The 17,853-nt window shown below is 41.9% G+C and overlaps 1 protein-coding gene across 1 annotated transcript in view; it reads right to left on the reverse strand.

The window, feature by feature from the left end:
• The window catches only part of LOC126281928 (dual oxidase-like), a 234,658-nt gene that overhangs the window by 114,594 nt on the left and 102,211 nt on the right, over positions 1-17,853 (reverse strand). Inside the window, exons 15-16 of the mRNA XM_049981262.1 lie at positions 9,773-9,904; positions 4,834-5,033 (exon numbers count right to left, since the gene is read on the reverse strand). Of these exons, the coding sequence (XP_049837219.1) occupies positions 4,834-5,033; positions 9,773-9,904 (332 nt within the window). The remainder of the gene's footprint in view (positions 1-4,833; positions 5,034-9,772; positions 9,905-17,853) is intronic.

The raw sequence follows: 17,853 nt of genomic DNA on the forward strand, positions 1-17,853 counted from the left end.
AATATGTAGTCCATCTACAAAGGAGGTGGCTTAAAAAACACTCATTTGACCTATACATGAGTATTGCTCATCAGTATGGGATCAAATAAAGTAACACATGAAAATTCACTGCAATAGGACCTGTTTTCCAAATTTCCTGTGTAATTTTAAATCTGTATCTACAAGGTCTCTTTGACAAGTGGACAGTTATTCATGGGATTCTTATTTCTTGCTAATATAAAGGTGCTCTAGTACTGTGATCAGTCCTTACATAAGTAAATTTTTTCCTCTGGTGCACTATGCTTTCCAATACTTGATGAGAGTCCTTCTTTTCTGCTTTTTCTTAATTTTGAGATAGTGTCAGGTGCGACATCTGGCATTATATGAAGGCACCTTTGTGGGTTACCATCTTTCAACCAGTTCTCACTTCTAAGCTGAATAGTAGATGTTTTCCCCCAATACTCGGTCAGCACGTCAAGTACTGGAACTGCTAAATATTAAATATACAGTATCCCCAGTTACGTCTTTCCCAACTGTCTCCTTTTGCCTCTCAGCCGCTTAAGAAAGCTTGCAAATAGTCCGAATGAAAATTCGATAGGTTTCCATCCCTGTGTTTGGAAAGAAAGCCTACCCTCAACTTTGGAGCAACTATCTTCTACAGTGTAGTGCATTATCAGGTTCATCATTGCTCACATTGGTGTTATGGCTGCACTCATAAGTGATAACAATAGAATGTCTCAATCTTTGGGAGGACTGTGAATTTATCTGTGGTAGGTGATATGTCCTTCAGTTAAAGCATGAACTTTGGCAAGTCTGTTTTTCTTACAATGTAATTCAAACAATAATTGCTAAAACTTGTAAGCAATACCGTGTTACTGTTGTGTATGTCCTTATATTTGTAGGGCTGTTTCTAGGGGTAATCCGTGGATGAGTGGTGTACCAAAAATGTGCTCGATAAGCATTCATTACAATAACTACGGTTTGTTTATTAGAGGATGAAGGTCCACATGAGTATCACAGAATATCTTTCAGTAATTACTGATAGCGATGGCTGCTATGACGAAGTCCACGATAATTGGTACTGGCAATGAGCTGAGGAAGCGATACCTTCCGGAGCGGCTGAGCCCAGAGCTGAACTGACCATGGAGGGGCTGAACAGTGACCTAAGTACCTTTAGGTGGAGGAATACAGGTGTGGTGTCATGCGGACACATGATTACATGGATGTGAATAGGTGCTGTTTACCGAGACCTGCACACCATGTATCAGCATGGCATGCATGCATGCCCCCAGATGCTATGGCAGCTGTTTGACAGGAAACGGCTCTCTCTCTCTCTCTCTCTCTCTCTCTCTCTCTCTCTCTCTCTCTCTCTCTCTCTCTCTCTCTCTCTGTGTGTGTGTGTGTGTGTGTGTGTGTGTGTGTGTGTGTGTGTGTGTGTGTGTGTGTGTGTGTGTGTGTGTGTACATGCAGGTGCCCAGAGCTTCATGTACTACACTCTTCCCCCCTTTTGAGGGAGATGGTGGGGAAGAAGCACTCTGTCCTTTTGGTCGTGTGTGCAGCCACTCATGCACTGCCTGCTGCTCTTCTTCATTGGAACGAAATTCGTTTCTCCTGTCACCTCTTTGAGTGGTCCAAGACGTGGTAATCACTCGATGCGAGCTCTGGTGAGTAGGGTAGATGTAGAAGAATATCAAAGTGAAGGTCATCAATGGCTGTAAATGTTGCAAGGGGAGCATGAGGCTGAACATTGTCATGTTGCAAAATGGAACCTTATTGATAAGTCCATGTTATTTTACTCTTAATGCAGGCCGAAGCTGATTTTTAATGTACTGGGAAATGGCGCACTGGTGGCAGTGTTTTCCCTTGTCGTGTAGTGTTCAGAGGCAACTCCACATTCACCCCAAGAGAAAGTCAACAAAACTTGCAGATGGCAGCATCAGGAGCTTCCTGGGTTTTGATTATGAGGAATGGTACTATTCCTTGCATGCTGTCTTTGTTTCAGGTTGGTGTCAGTACCCAGGTTTGTCTTCTGTAACAATTCTTGTGAAGAAGCCATCACCTTCTGCTTCAAGGTGCCACATAAGTTCTTCACAGATGTCGGAACATGTCGCTCTTGAAGTTTGGAAGTGAGCTGCCGTGGCACCCATCTTGCAGATGCTTTGTGAAAGCTAAGCACTTCAAGAATGATGCAACGTGCTGAGCCATGAGTAATGTTCAGATTTGCGGCTATTTAATCCATCATCACATGGTGATTTTACTTCACAGTGGCTTCAATTGCTGCAGTACACTCTGGTGTCACAATACGTAGGGCCTGACCGTGGCACTGATTGTCTGTCTTAGAAGTCACTCCATTTTCACACTTTCTAATCCCCTCCTACACTTTCTGCAGTGATGGACATGCATCACCATACTGGACCTCCATTCACTGATGGATTTCAATCGGTTTTGTACCTGCATTGCTCAGAAAACATTCGATTGAACGTTGTTCTTCCTTGGCGCACATTGCCAACATGGCAACCACTTTGAACGGGTATTGTGGTCGCATTTCAACCGTCTGCAGCATGCTGCTATCTGTAGGGCATCCCCTACATCACTGGAAACAGTACTACCAGCTCACAAAGCAACGGTGTAAAATGTCGATTTTAAATTACACTTTTAAGGTATTCATTTGACTGTCCTGCACTTCTTAGTGGTATGCAGAGTTTGAATGTAGATGTAGAGAATATGAATGGTTCTTCATTGAGTACCTGATCTGTGCTTGGAGTTGCTGTATTGTCAAAAAGTTATGACACCTGTTTTCTGAACAGAGATGATGATGTGCTGGTGGAGTACCTCTCTTAGAACCTTATAACAACTGGAGAGTATTATGCCAGCCTCTTTGACTAGGTGAAGGAAAACAGAACATATTGAACATTGACTAGAGGGAATATTTTGTTGTAAGACAATGTCCCTTCACACACATCCCAAGTTGTTAGTGACAAACTGAAGGTCCTGTGTTTTCGGACTGGTGGACCACCATCGTATTCACCTGACTTGACTATCCATTTCCTAGCATTAAGAAACACCTAAATGGTCATCAGTGTGAAAATACTGAAGATGTTAAACGTGCTCCTGAGAGTTCACTTGGCCATTTGTCGTATCCAGGGTCGCCACAGGTTCTGGAAATCAGGGAATATCAAACACGTCAGGGAAATTTGGAAAAAAAAGCACACTGCAAAAATCTCGTTTTTGTCTTGGTAGATGAAATGGTTCATTTACTGAGGTGCCGTGCATCATCGCTGGCTGGGTGCAGCTGAGTATGTTCGCTGCCTCCCTACTGTTTAATTCCTACTGCTTCTCCTCTTCCTACCACTCCTCTCAGATAGCAGTCAGTGCTGCCACCACTTCTTGCTACTAGCCTAGCAGCTGCCGACAAGAGGCAGGAGGTCTGAGGAATGGTTTGTTTGGATCAAATTCTCAGAGACTGTAGTTGCAGTGACCAGAGACAGCAGTCATCTGTGCATTAGTTGTGACTGAGTGATTGTGTGAATGTGTGTGTACTCTCATTTTCTGACTAAAACTATGGCTGAAAATTTAGTCTTGAGGGTGTGTTGTCTTTTCTGCATTCCTGTCTGCAGCTTGGCAATCATCGTTACTGTGATTTGCTACATATCCTCATTATTATTGATTTTCAGAGTATTTGAACAAGGTTATATGTTGCATGGATTGATCACCGTGGTCTCATTTCATCAACATGCTATCTGTAGCCCGTGAATGGCTGGCCACATTAGTGGATTTCCACAATGGGCCAAAACTGCAGGCCATTTTTTTATCTGTAATGGATCAGGTCTGCTGATCTGAAGCCATTCAGTTCCCACTAATGTGCAGGCCCGGCCTGTTGGATCTAGTCTCACCAACCTGCCTGCAGGCTGGGTCTGTTTGTGTGTGGCATATAAAAAGCACGGATGATAAGAAGAAGAAAATTGTGTGAGTCGCTGATGGTGTGTATGCTATGTACTCATATAATTCTCGAAAGAAAAAAATCACACAATACCTGTAAAGTAGTAGGTAAAACACAGTGGGTAATAACTGACAATAACGAACATAGTAGAACCGACATTATAATTGCAGTCACCTACAGTGCTGGATTACACAATTTTTCTTCGTATTATACACTTCTTTCAAGAGGCCTACTTTTTTCAGAGGTTATTTCTGAAATCAGTGAAGGAATTTTAAATGTAGTGACTCCAAGGAAAATGCATATTTTTGTCACCAGATGTGCTATGTTTTATGGAAATAAAATATCAGTTGTCTTAATGAAACATATACACTATTTGGCTTGCTTTCTCCAACTAAAAACAGTTCATTACAAAAGACGTTGATGTTGGTACTCAAGGGTTTTGGTCACATCAGGAAACGCCATCTGCTTGCAAGTTTTTTTTTTTTTTTTTTTAATATTTCCTTGTTTGCACTATTGTTTCGTGTACTATAGCTGCAACAACAGATTGTCAATGTATGTCTTAACTTACCCTTGAGATACCAAAATTTGTCAGGAAAAAATGCTAAAACTTGTCTTGAAATCAGGGAAATATCAGGGAATTTCACGTGAGGAAACTTGTGGCAACCATGTTATTTATTTTTGAATGTTTTGAAAAATCTGCAACAGCAGTGCCATATGTACTTCAGTCTGAGAGGAGGGGGGTACTTAAAAAAACATGTACTGTCAACAATCTGGCCCTATTATTATTATTATTATTATTATTATTATTATTATTATGCAAAGCCAGGAATTTCTCAGCTCCCCTTGTATGGGGCTCTTCTTCTTTCTGTTTTTGTTCCGTCAGTATTTTCAAGTGAAGATTAATGAATGCTTACGAGATCATAATCATTTGTGACACGCAGCATAACATGGTGGCCATCAGCTATAATAAATACTTGGAGAACTCCAGCATGTGTAAGGTCCATGGCACGTAGCAGTTGCCCACGGTGGTTTAAAATCTGAATCTGCTTGCGGGATTTCTCTAGCACAAGTAGTACCTCACGTGCTGCGCAGTTGTGATCCACCCATTCAAGAACTGTAATGAAAAAAGATACACTGAATGGTAATTGTGAAATACACTATTAGAATTCATTTTATGAATGTATAAAATTGATGTAGAATTGATCATAAGCAGTGTCACAACTACTCGGAACTGTTATGCTCTCAGTAAGCAGACACATTTTTAAGTTACAGCAATGGAATTTTTTCATGGTTTTCTTGTTTACTGCTTTTTAAACCTGTTTCACATTACTTTCTCATAACTACTGTGTAAAGATGCTAAAAACTTTCAACCAGAACAATATCAAATACAAATAAAACCTTTTTTTTTTACTTCAAACTGCATCATGTGGTTATATATCTATGGCCCAGTGCTCCTTAGCCATTGTCAAGTGGTAACTTGGGGGCAATGTGGTTGCTATCCTGGTCCTCGTACTGCCTTGTATAGCTGTGACATCATGCTCCTTAGTTCATCACTATATAATGCACTTTTTACATCCCGCACTTGCTTTAATCTTGTTGTGGACGGGCACCACATTGTGTCAGCTGCAGACTGTAGTGTTTATGATGTTTGTCAGTTATAATGATGGTAAATCTATTGAATTACACCTGCCATTGTCTTATTTTTTTTATGGCAGAGAGTATCTGGGTCAGATGGATGCCGTTGCAGTGGGGAACACATCAGAGTACCCATAGCTAAGAAGCTGGCCATAGCTTAACATATATGAAGGCTAACAGTTTTAACACCATCAGGAAAGATGATTGGCTCATAGATGATTACAGGCAGAATATGGTGCTGCAGTTGGCAATGCCTATATAAGACGAGTGTCTGATACAGTTGTTGGATCGGTTACTGTTTGCTACAATGGCAGGTTATCAAGATTTGAGTGAGTTTGAATATGGTGTTTTATTCAGACCACGAGCGATGGAGCACAGCATCTCTGTGGTAACGATGAAGTGGAGATTTTCCTGTATGAACATTTCGCTAGTGTTCTATGAATATCAGGTATCTGGTAAAACATGAAATCTCCGACATCACTGTGGCTGGAAAAGATCCTGCAAGAATGGGACCAATGGCAACTGAAGAGAATCATTCAGCTTGACAGAAGTGCAACCCTTCCACAGATAGCAGCAGATTTCAATGCTGGGCCATCAGTAAGTGACAGCGTGCGAACCATTCAACGAAACATCATTGATACTGAATTTCAGAGCCAAAGGCCCACTCGTGTATCCATGATGACTGCATGACACAAAGCTTTATGCCTTGCCTGAGCCCGTCAACTCCAACATTGAACTGTTGATGACTGGAAACATGTTGCTTAGTTGGACAAGTCTCATTTCAAATTGTATCGAGCAGATAGACATGTACGGGTATGAAGACACGTGGGACCCTACATGTCAGCAGGGGACTGTTCAAGCTGGTGGAGCCTCTGTAAAGGCGTGGGGCGTGTGCAGTTGGAGCGAATATGGGACCACTGAAATGTCTAGATACGACTCTGACGGGTGACACATATGTAAGCATCCTGTCTGATCGATTGTGCATTCCGACAGACTTGTGACACCTCACATGTCCAGAATTGCTACAGAGTAGCTCCGGGAACACTCTTCTGAGTTTAAACACTTACGCTGGCCACCAAGCTCAGGCAGACATGAACATTATTGGGGGTATCTGGGATGCCTTGCAATGTGTTGCTTAGAAGAGAGCTCCACCTCCTTGTGCTCTTACGGATTTATGGACAGCTCTGCAGGATTCGTGGTGTCAGTTCCCTCCAGCACTACTTCAGACATCAGTAAAGTCCACGCCATGTCATGTTGCGGCACTTGTGCATGCTAACGGGGGGCCTTCACGATATTAGGTAGGTGTACCAGTTTCTTTGGCTCTTCATTGTATTTAAGGGTTAAGGCAACAACAATCCAGCAGTAAGTTGTCATCTGACTAAAGCTGAGGAACACTCAATCTCATGGATATAGACCCACTTGGTGTGGGTGGAAGCTCAAAATTATTTAATTCACTTATAGCACTGCAGAATAGTGCATTTACACATTATAAAATATGAGTCAATAATGAGTTGTTTGTTCAAAATTTGCCTATGGAGCAATTTCTTATCTATTTTTGTCCAAGTTGTGGAATGCAAGGTGCATATTCAACCAAACATTGTACACATACTACTTACCAATTTTGAAAGTAACTAAATAAACTAGGGGTAAAACGACATAGTACTGTAGTGAGTGGGAGTAGGGGTAAGAAGTTGGTGAAATGTTTGACTACACACCAGTATATTTGCAACTGAATGGGCGTCATCCGAGGCACTTAATAATAGATAAAGAAATCATTGAAGATACTAAGTTTTATTTTACAATGTTTATATGACATTGACCAATAATAATTCACTTCATGTGTGCTTCCAGTTTTTCCTAGTTTGTACCTTGACATATCAGGATTTGACTTAGTTTTGATGAATTTTTCTTTGGTAACATATAAAAAAAATGTTGTTATTGGCATAGAGCTCAGAGAAATAAATGTCCAAATTATTTGTTTTCAGCACTCTGAGCCTTATGAAGATGGCAGTGCTCCATGAGAACTGTGCATTATGTTATTGGGATTTTTATTTTATTTTGAAAATGCCCGTTGATATGAGTTTGGTGGGATTCAGGATTAGAACATAGTAGAATAGAGAATGTTAAAAACAAAATAGTTTATGATCTATATGGAGAACCAGGCATATAATGCTAAATTAAAGCTGGGATTAATTATGTTTGGAATCAATTGGAATACCTAAAACATTTTATGTATTTCATATTGGTATTCTACATCAAACTTACGAGAACTGTCGAGTTCTATCTGAATTTGAAGGGGGTTTATTGACTGCAACATAGCTCATTGCAGAGTTAAGTGATTTCTCACTTCACTTACTCACAGCAACTGAAATGCTGTAATGTGAGGTAAGGAAGGTTGTGTCATCAGTATAACAGATGAATAATGATTTACCTAGGTTATATAGTAGAAGTGACACCATATTCATGTTTTCATGAGCTGTTAATATTTTAAGTAAGAGCAGCAGAATTGGTATTTTTTCTCAGTAAAAAACAAGACTTATTGTTCCACAGAAAGTCACATTTCTTAAGTAATTACTATCATTAGTGGTGGAATTATATATCTATTAATCACTAAGCAGATTTGTTTTAACCAAGCATCTACTTTTTCCCACGATCATGTGCTCATGTGTCATCTATGAAAAAGAGGAGGAGAGGCAGAATGATGCTACAGGCTCATATTATTTACTTAAGATTCTGACAGTATTTCTTAAGATAAGATTATGATTGATAATTATTTGTTTGTTATTGCACCACCAAGCTGTTAAATCCCTGAGGATTTAGTTCCACAACTGAGCAAATGAAGCTTCAGTATCCATAATTTGGGGTTGGTCACTACTCACCAAATAAGAACTCGCCAAATAAAACAAGTAATAGATAGGCACATACGGAGGATGATAAATTGTTTAGCTGGCATTCAGAGTTAATTTTCATAGCCAGGAAACAAACAAACAAACATCATCAACTCACCCGTACCGTCACTATTGTTTCATAATGATCCTATCTGTATGTCGAGGCAATTTGTAATAACGCCACCCAGTATTTGTACAGAAATGGAGAGGAGTGTTTTGCTCAACTACATGTGTCAAGTAGGTGCATGTCCGAAATGTCTGGCTTTGTTCAAGTATTACTATTTCAAGGGCTGATACTATTCAGTGCCAGTGTTCACTTTGATGCCAGTAATGATTGTGCTATGTTTCAGTGCATGATTTAGAAGAATCTGTGATGTGGTGAGCTATTGATAGGACAACAGTTGGTCACTCATTGTGTGCGGCAGCAGATGCCATTGTAATGTTCCAGAGTGTAGGTTCATGCTTTCAAACAATAAGTGGGATTCTAAGACCAGGACAAGTTCATCTACTACCAACTGCAGCTTGCTATGATTGTTACCTCTTGTTCACATTTTGTTTGAATAGGTAGCATAATTATCTCTATTGTAGCATGCCTTACAGACAGTGAGAGGACACAGAATATTAATTAGAAATGCTTGCATTCTATTTTTTTTGGGAAAGAACTTTCTCAGAAGGGCCATGGTACTTGTATCATTAACAGTGACACCATACTATAGATGAAGAATATGTTCAGCTTATTGACAAGTTTTGGTTTAGTATTGAGCCTAATAAATGATGTATTTATGTCTGTAGGTACCATTTATTTATTTATTTATTTATTTATTTATTTATTTAATTTATTTATTTAATTAATTAATTTATTTTATTATTATCATTATTTAAAGATAATTTTAAATCTCTTGCTATATTGTTTATTTATGGGTACAGCAGTGCAGAAAAATATGTGAAGCAAACTACAAACAAAATAGTAAATTTACAGGTCGACACATGAAAAAATTCACTACAAGAATGTTTTTCAAAGATTTAAAGTGGTGAAACACACAAGAAAAGATCGTCTGTTCAGCATCTCTACAAACATGCTATTGGTAAAATATTGTATCCAAAAATATTATACCACTACTATGTCCCTTGACTATTAAAATGGTTTCTGGATAATACTTTAAGAACTTTGGTTTAAGAATGTTGAGTGTGTTCTACCATTGCAAACAACAAATGCTGCTGGAATGAGTTCTATCAAAATTTATATATATGGAAGCACAAACAAGATATTACATCTGCCAGTTAGTGCTAGCACATTGATGACTTGTGAGTTTTCTACAAGTGTTCTTACCGGAGTATGGAGTTATCTGCTGCTGACATTCCTTCCGGAAGGATTCTCTCATTTGACTTGCAGTTGTTTGCTTCATCTCCATCACTTTCCTCTGCTTGTTGGCTCCCAACACCCACAGTGATACTCCGAAAACTTTGAGAATGCAAATAGTCACAATGGATTACAAGTATTTATAATTCATTCAGTTAGCCTAATGTAACAGTAAAATAATTTAAATAAAAGAAAAAAGGAAATATTGTTTAAGAGTAGGGATAAATTGCTTGCAAATCCTGTACTATGAGTGGAGATAATTCTCTTGCATATTCTATACCATATCTGACAAGGGAGTCCAGTCAGCATTATAGTTGTGCGCCACATTTTAGGAGTTTCAACTGGTGATAAACACCGTTGATATTGTCTGTTACAGTGTTTGACTGTGTAATGGTATGGCATTTGAATAGTGTTGACAACACAGAATTCAGCATTTTGTATTTTTTACTGTATATTTTGTGACCTGTCTTGTACACAAATATCTGGAAACTAATGCTTGTTTGACTGATATTCACAATGATGAATACATCTTAGGGTTTTGGGAGAGGTCCTATGACAGGAAATTTTTATCGTAGTTTTGAAAGTTTTGCACATTGCTCTAGTGTAAACAAATCTTATTTCAATCAGTGTCTACTTTGCCTTGGTTATACGCTTTATACTCTCTGTTATTCATCATGCATTAGAGTCTTCACATACTTTGAACACTAAGGGGGTTTAATGCCATCTTTACAGCGGTTCTACTATTTTTAGAGTGTTTCATCTTACCATCTTTTTTGTTTCCTGTTTTTTCTATAAGGTCCTTAAGGTAACTGTCAGAACATAATGTGAAGAAGGCGTGGCTGACTGCCTACTTGTGCCTCGTTCAATTTTTGGTGACACTGTTTTTTAAAACATCAATCCTCCGAATTTTCAGCTTTTCATGGCATTATGAATGATTCAAAAAATTTCTGTCCTGCAGCCACTCAAGTTTCAGTTCTTCCACTGTCATTTCAACTGCATATATTCTGGCCATTCTTGTAGTGTTATCATCATTTTATTTTGAACCCAGAGATATTGATGTAATGCCAAAAGTGGACTTACATGATCCATTGCAGCACCAATGCACACCACAGATTTTGGCCTGTACTTCATAGGTGTGTACCTTCTGTGGCAACTGAACAAAGTGCTCAAATGGCTAAATCTTTCTCTGTGTATCTTTTGGTTACTAAAACAACATGAAGAATTAGTTATAGCAAGGGCCAGATCTCGTCCCATGCTCAAATTAGAACTACTATCATGATTTATTAAGTAGTCTACTAATCAAATCTCCATGGCTTCATTCAACACTGACTCTCGAAAGAATGATGTGGATGTTAAAATCATGTTGCTGTATTTCGATAAGTAGACCATAAGTATATAATGTTGCAACACTGAATCTGGTACACGTCCCCCTGTTGTAGTGACGAGTCATCCTTCACAGAAACAAGTAGGCCTGCAGTCTTCATAGGAGGAGGGAAGATCACTTCAACAAGGTGTTTCTCAATTATTCAGTCTACCTTTAACAGGGGAAGAGCACGCACCTAAGGCAGAAACGTAGCTGACTTTGAAAGTCATATTTCTGATTGTATCCTCGAACAATGGAAAATCCTTGGTGGAATAACAACAGTATGCTCCTTATCGTATAGAGTAGGTGTTGAATGGCTGACAGGCCGAATGAAAAAATACTCATATATATTATTAGCTATCGAACTAAGTCCTTCGTCAGAAATACGTGAAAGAAAATCATATACATGAATACATATATAACTCTCACAAACATGCCGCTGTCATATCCAGGTGCTAATATACAACTGTGACTGTGTCTGAGATGAGAAACAATCTTCACTGGGGAGGGGAGTGGTGGTACAGAACAGGAAAAGGGGAGGGGGGAGAAGGGGAAGGAATAGTAGTGTGGGGTTGCAGAAAGATGCTAATGCTGTCTGTGGGAGTGTATAGGGACATGGCTTGACAGAACAGTGGGCTGGTAGTTACAGCATCAAAAGGATGTGTGTGTGTGTGGGGGGGGGGGGGGCAGGGGGGAGGGGGGTGGAAGGGAGGGGGGAGGCAGAGAAGGGGAAAGGCTATGCAAGTGCACTAGTAGGATGGTAAGTGTGTGTAGGTCAGGAGTGCGAATAGGAAGGGGAAAGGGCTAGTGGAGGTTTGAGGCCAGGCAGTTTACAGGAATGTAGGTTATGTTGCAGGGAGAGCCCCACCTGTGCATTTCAGAAAAACTGGTGTTAGTGGGAGGATGCAGGTAGCACAGGCTGTGTAGCAGTCATTAAAGTGAAAAACACTGTGGTGGGTAGCACAGTCAGCAACTCAGCAGTCCAGTTTGGCACTGGCCATTCATCGAGACAGGTGGCTTGTTAGTGATGTTGCATTAGATTGGGCAAATTACGGAGTACCACTGTGGGAGGGGCGGAGAGAGTATTGGGAGGCTATTCTCATTTCGAAGTGCGAAAAGGGGTCGTCAGATGTCGGGCAGAGAATGTGCATTCCTGGGTTATAGTGACTGAGGAGAGTGTGCTGCTCCTTGGCCAGACAGTGGGCATGTTGGGTATGGTAAGTGACTAGGAAGACATGTTACGGGGGATATGCATCTGTATCAGGTTGTGTGATACATTGACATATTTGGAGAGGGACCGCTCATCACTATAGACGTGGGTGTAGAAAGGGTGGCAGCTGTCAAAACAGATTATTGTTGGTAGTTGATATGTTGTGGACACAGGTACTGATGTAGCCATCCTTGCAGTGGGGCTTGATATCAAGGAAGGCGTCTTGGGACGAGGAGGAGCAGGTGAATCAAATGAGGGAGAAGTTGAGAGTGCCAGGGTATGTGGAGTTAATTTCCTGAATTTTGTTGCAGATCGTAAATATGTCATCATTTAATCAATCAGTGAGGGGTTCTGGTTGGTTAGGAATGGATCCTGTAGATGATCCATGATAGGTTGGAATAGGGTGGTGTCATGCAGGTGCCTGTTGCTGTATCACATATTTTTGTAATAGATAATGCCTTGAAAGGATTGTGGGTGATGATGTAGTTGGCCATGGTGCCAAGGAAGGAGGTCTTGGGTTTCGTGTCTGTTAGGCATTGTGAAAGGTAGTGTTCAATAGCGGCAATCCCAGGGGTATTGAGAATTTTAGTGCAGGAGGAGGTGGTACCAACAGTAAGGAGCAGGGCATCAGGTGTTAAGAAACAGGAGCTTTGGTGATTCGGCAGAGGAAGCGGTTGGTGTCTTATACATAGCAGGGAAGATTATGGATAATAGATTGAAGACGTTGGTCCACAAGCATTCAAACCTACAATAGACCCAAATGCAAAATCTGTCCCATACATCCTCTTACTACCATCTACTGCCATCCTGTCATAGGCGTCTCCTATCACATAAAAGGCAGTGCCACCTGTGAAAACAGCCATGTGATCTACCAACTTAAGCTGCAACCACTGTGCCACCTTATGCATGGGCATGATAATTAACAACAAAGTCTGACTGTGACTGTGTCTGAAGTAAGCAGCGATCTTTTTCAGGAATGGGTAGTGGAGGTGGAGAAGTGATGTGGTGTGTGGGGAAGATTATGCAGATAGCAGGATAGGGGTAGGGGAAAGATGCTAGTGCTGATTGTGGGAATGTGCAGGGACTGTAGACGTCAGGATAGGGCTGTTAATTGCAGCATCAGGAGGCTGTTCAGAGACGGGAGCCAGAAGGCTTCCATCAAACCTGCCCAGCATCCCCTCATAGCCATCACACACTGCCTTGCAGATCACCTACATTTACTACTCCTCCAGGATTTCCCAGCCGCCATCCTGCAGAATACAGTGTGTCTGAACAGACCTGCAACAGTGTCATGATCCTGTTCTCCGAAAACCTCAATCCTACAGAAGTTTCTGTCCTTGTCAAATGGCTTATCTTTCGCCCCACTCCCAAATTTAAACATGCTAGGCTTGTTAATAGTTTTCTCTGTTTCCCTAAAGCAGAAACACTTTTTCACTACTACAGCTACCAATCGGATTCAGTGCAAAACTAATATTAAACTCTACCTGACTCAGTTTTCCCCTCTATCTAACTGGGATACACACCCTCTGCCCCCAAATTATCCTGTGTTATCTTTCCATAATTTGTAACCTCAACCACTGCCTCGCTGTCATTCCCCAAACCCCTCAACATGGAAACCAACCTCACATCCATGGAAAGAAACACAATCTACCACCTGAAACTAATCTCCACCTTATAGTCGTACCTGTCGATAAAGGCTTCATCACTGTGGCTTTGAACCAGAGGAGGAGGAGTTATCTGGTGGAGGGACTTTGCCATCTGTCAAATACACTCATCTAAAAACCCTTCCACAGTCATACCCAATTCAGGTATCTAGCAGAATCTCCAGTCCCTCCTCAGATCCTTGGGTCCATTCCAGGACCTCTCCTCTAATTTTATCTCTGTCCTCACCCTCACTACTCTCCACACTCCTACCTTCTACATGTTTCCTAAAGTACATAAACCCAGTCTCCCAGGACACCCCATTGTAGCTGGTTACTGCATCCGCATCTCTTCCCTTGTAGACCAAAACCTCCAGCCTATTACTTGTAACATACCCTCTTATATAAAAGACACAAACCATTTTCTCTACTGACTCTCCATACTTTATGTTCCTTAAGCACCCACCTTATCACTATCTGTGCTACCTCTTTCTAAACTACCATCCTCAATGGCTGTGGCCTTGCTGCTATTGTATATTACCTTTCCCAAAGCCCCACTGAATGCTAACCTACAACTTCATTCCTTTTCACCATGATCAGCGTCTGCAGTCTGTGGTCTCGCTTTCGCGTTCTCGCTTCCCGAGCACAGGGTCCCGGGTTCGATTTCCGGCGTGGTCAGGGATTTTCACCTGCCTCGAGACGACTGGGTGTAATGAATAAAAACTCTGTACACCAGGGGGGAGGCAAGTGCCCTCTCTTGGCGCCTTCCATCATCAGTCACCTATGCTGCTAATTGTAAATTTTTCATAAGAACAAAATACCAAGCACAAATAAATGGTGAGCGAGAAAAAAGGAACAGTCCCCCCCCCCCAAAAAAAAAAAAGCCCTTCTCTAAAGACCATGTGTATATATGAATGTTTTTCCTTCATTTAAAGTTTGCTGTCCACTCCTCAGAGGTTTCCCGCATACTAGTTAATTAATTAACACCATGGATATATGTACCCCCCCCCCCCCTTTTTTAAAGCAGTGTAGGAAAAGATAGATTGCTACATACCGTAAAGATGACACACTAAGCTGCAGACCACCACAGTTAAAAGACACTTACACGTAAGCTTTTGACTACAGCCTTTGGAGCAAAAAGAGAAATGTGCACCATTCATTCACACAAGTTAGCACATCTCGTGCACACGAGTGCCAACTCTGGCAAGATGTGGCAGGGAAGAAGAACAGATAATAGCAGTGTACGGGAGGGGAAGAGAGGAGCTCTGTGCGGGAGAGTGCGCAGGGACTTGAATGAAAACTGGTGCAGTCTCAGTGGGTTGTGGAGCAGGGAGGAGGGGAAAATGCAGTGAAAAAAAGAGAGAAGTGGGCAAAGATGGGTGGGTGCGATGGCAGACTGTAGCAAACAAGTGGTGTTAGATGTTAATGGAGAAGAGGTGATAAGATTGAGAGGATGGAAACTTTTGGGTAGAGGGTGTGGGGACATTATTTTACCATAGGTTGAGGCAGGATAATAATGGGAGCGGAGAATGTGTTGTGAGAAGTAGTCCCGTCTGCACAGTTAAAAAAAGCTGGTGGTGGAGGACTGGATCCAGACAGCTTGGATAGTGAAGAAGCCACCGAAATCAAGCACGTTACGTTTAGCTGCACGTTGTGCGGCATGGTTGTCTGCTTTGCTCTTGGCAACAGCTTGGTGGCCATTCATACTGGTGGATAGTAGGATGGTAGTCAATGATTGCAGCAGAGCTGGTAAATGACATGGCTGCTTTCGCAGGTAGCCCGGCCTCTGATGGGGGTCGGAAAAATTTGTTTCGAGTGGAATAGAAAGTGTTGGGTGGGTAGATTGGGTGGATCTTGCACCTGGGTCTTCCACAGGGATATGATACTTGTGGCTAGGTGTTGGGATTGGGAGTGCCATTGATATGGACTAGGATGTGGTGGAGCTTGGGTGGGCAATGGAACACCACTTTAGGAGGGGTGGGAAGGATCTCAGGTAGGAAGTTGCTCATTTCAGGGCATGATGACAGGTAATCAAAGCCCTGGCAAAGTATGTGGTTCAGTTGTTCCACTCTGGGCTGGTACTGGTTGATGCAAGGGGGCACTCCTTTGTGGCTGGTGTTGGAGGTTTGGAGGTCTGGGGGGAAATAGCACAAAAGATCTCTTTCCAGACTAGGTCTGGGGGATAGTGCCTGTCTGTGAAGGTGTTGGTGAGGCACTAAGCACACTGAGCAAGGGAGTGTTTGTCACTGCAGATATGCCGTCATCGGATGGCCTGGCTCTATGTAAGGGACACCCCCCCCCCCCCCCCCCCCCCCAGTTGTTATTCCTTGCTGACGTTTCCATTGTTTAGTCTTGAATGTTATGCTCATTGTTGTGGACTCTGTAACTTATTACACAGATTCTTTCCAGCGTGTCTTGGGGCCACTTCAGAGTTGTCAGTTCTCTTAGCCACCGACAAATTTAATTTACTATTAAGTAGGTATCTAGGATAGGAAACTGTATGTGGTTTTCCAAGAAACTTTAATGGACGGAATGGCTCTGTGGGAAGACACCAGACTCAGTTTCGGAATATGGCAGTTCAAATCCTCCATCTGACCATCCAGATTTAGGTTCTCAGTGGTTTACAGAAATTGCCAATATGGTCTCTTTGAAGAAAGTTTGGTCAATTTCCTTCCCTGAACTTGTACTCTGTCTGTAATGAACATGTTGTCGATGGAATGGTAAACTCTAATTTTTCTTCCTTTTGCCGGAAGTTTTATCTTGTCCACACCTTATGAAAACATAATTTTGAAATATCTTGTGGGAAGGTTAAAAACATTTTCATTATAAATTCTTCATTTGTTTTACAGCATTATTTTGGTAGCAAGTCTTACAGCTACCTGTTTGATTAACCTGTCCTCATCCTCAGTTTGTTCCTTCGTATCTACACACATCAAAAAAGTTTTGCATCACCCCGGTTCCCAGAACTCCTGAAGATAGAAGTTGACTGTGGATGTTGTATCACAGACACAGTCCATTTGACTGTCCAGAGATGTCACTAAACTCACCCAAAGATTTAAACAACCATGCTTGAGCAGAGCCTATTAGACGGAGGGGGCCCGACAGCCCATTAGTTCCAGTCATTCCACCGGGAATGAGATACACGGCTCGTGTTGTCTGTAGTTCAACCATGCCTAGACAGTCAGTACTGCAGTTAGATTGCGTCCACACTGTTAGTTACTGCCAGGAAGGGCTCTCAACAAGGGAAGTGTCCAGGTGTTAAGGAGTGAACCAAAGTGGTGATGTTCAGACATGGAGGAGATACAGAGAGACAGGAACTGTCAATGACATGCCTCGCTCAGGCCGCCCAAGGGCTACTACTGCAGTGAATGACCGCTACCTACAGATGGTGGCTCGGGGGAACCCTGACAGCAATGCCACCACAATGGGCAATGCTTTTCATGCAGCAAAAGGACATCATGTTACGACTCAAACTGTGCACAGTAGGCTGCACGATGCACATCTCCATTCCTGACGTCCATGGCGAGGTCCGTCTGTGCAACCACGACACAGTGCAGCACGGTACAGATGGGCCCAACAACATGCCAAATGGAGCACTCAGGATTTGGATGATATTCTCTTCACCGATGAGTGTCGCATATGCCTTCAACCAGACAATCGTCGGAGGCAACCCGGTCAAGCTGATAGGCATTCGCCTTCATGGATGACAATTCGCGCCCCCCTTCGAGCACATCTTGTGAATGACTTCCCTCAGGATAATGACATTGCTCGACTAGAGTTACCAGCATGTTATCCAGACATGAACCCTATCAAACATGCCTGGGATAGATTGTAAAGG

Source organism: Schistocerca gregaria, chromosome 7 (assembly GCF_023897955.1).
Source record: "Schistocerca gregaria isolate iqSchGreg1 chromosome 7, iqSchGreg1.2, whole genome shotgun sequence".
Classification (NCBI taxonomy): Eukaryota; Metazoa; Arthropoda; class Insecta; order Orthoptera; family Acrididae; genus Schistocerca; species Schistocerca gregaria.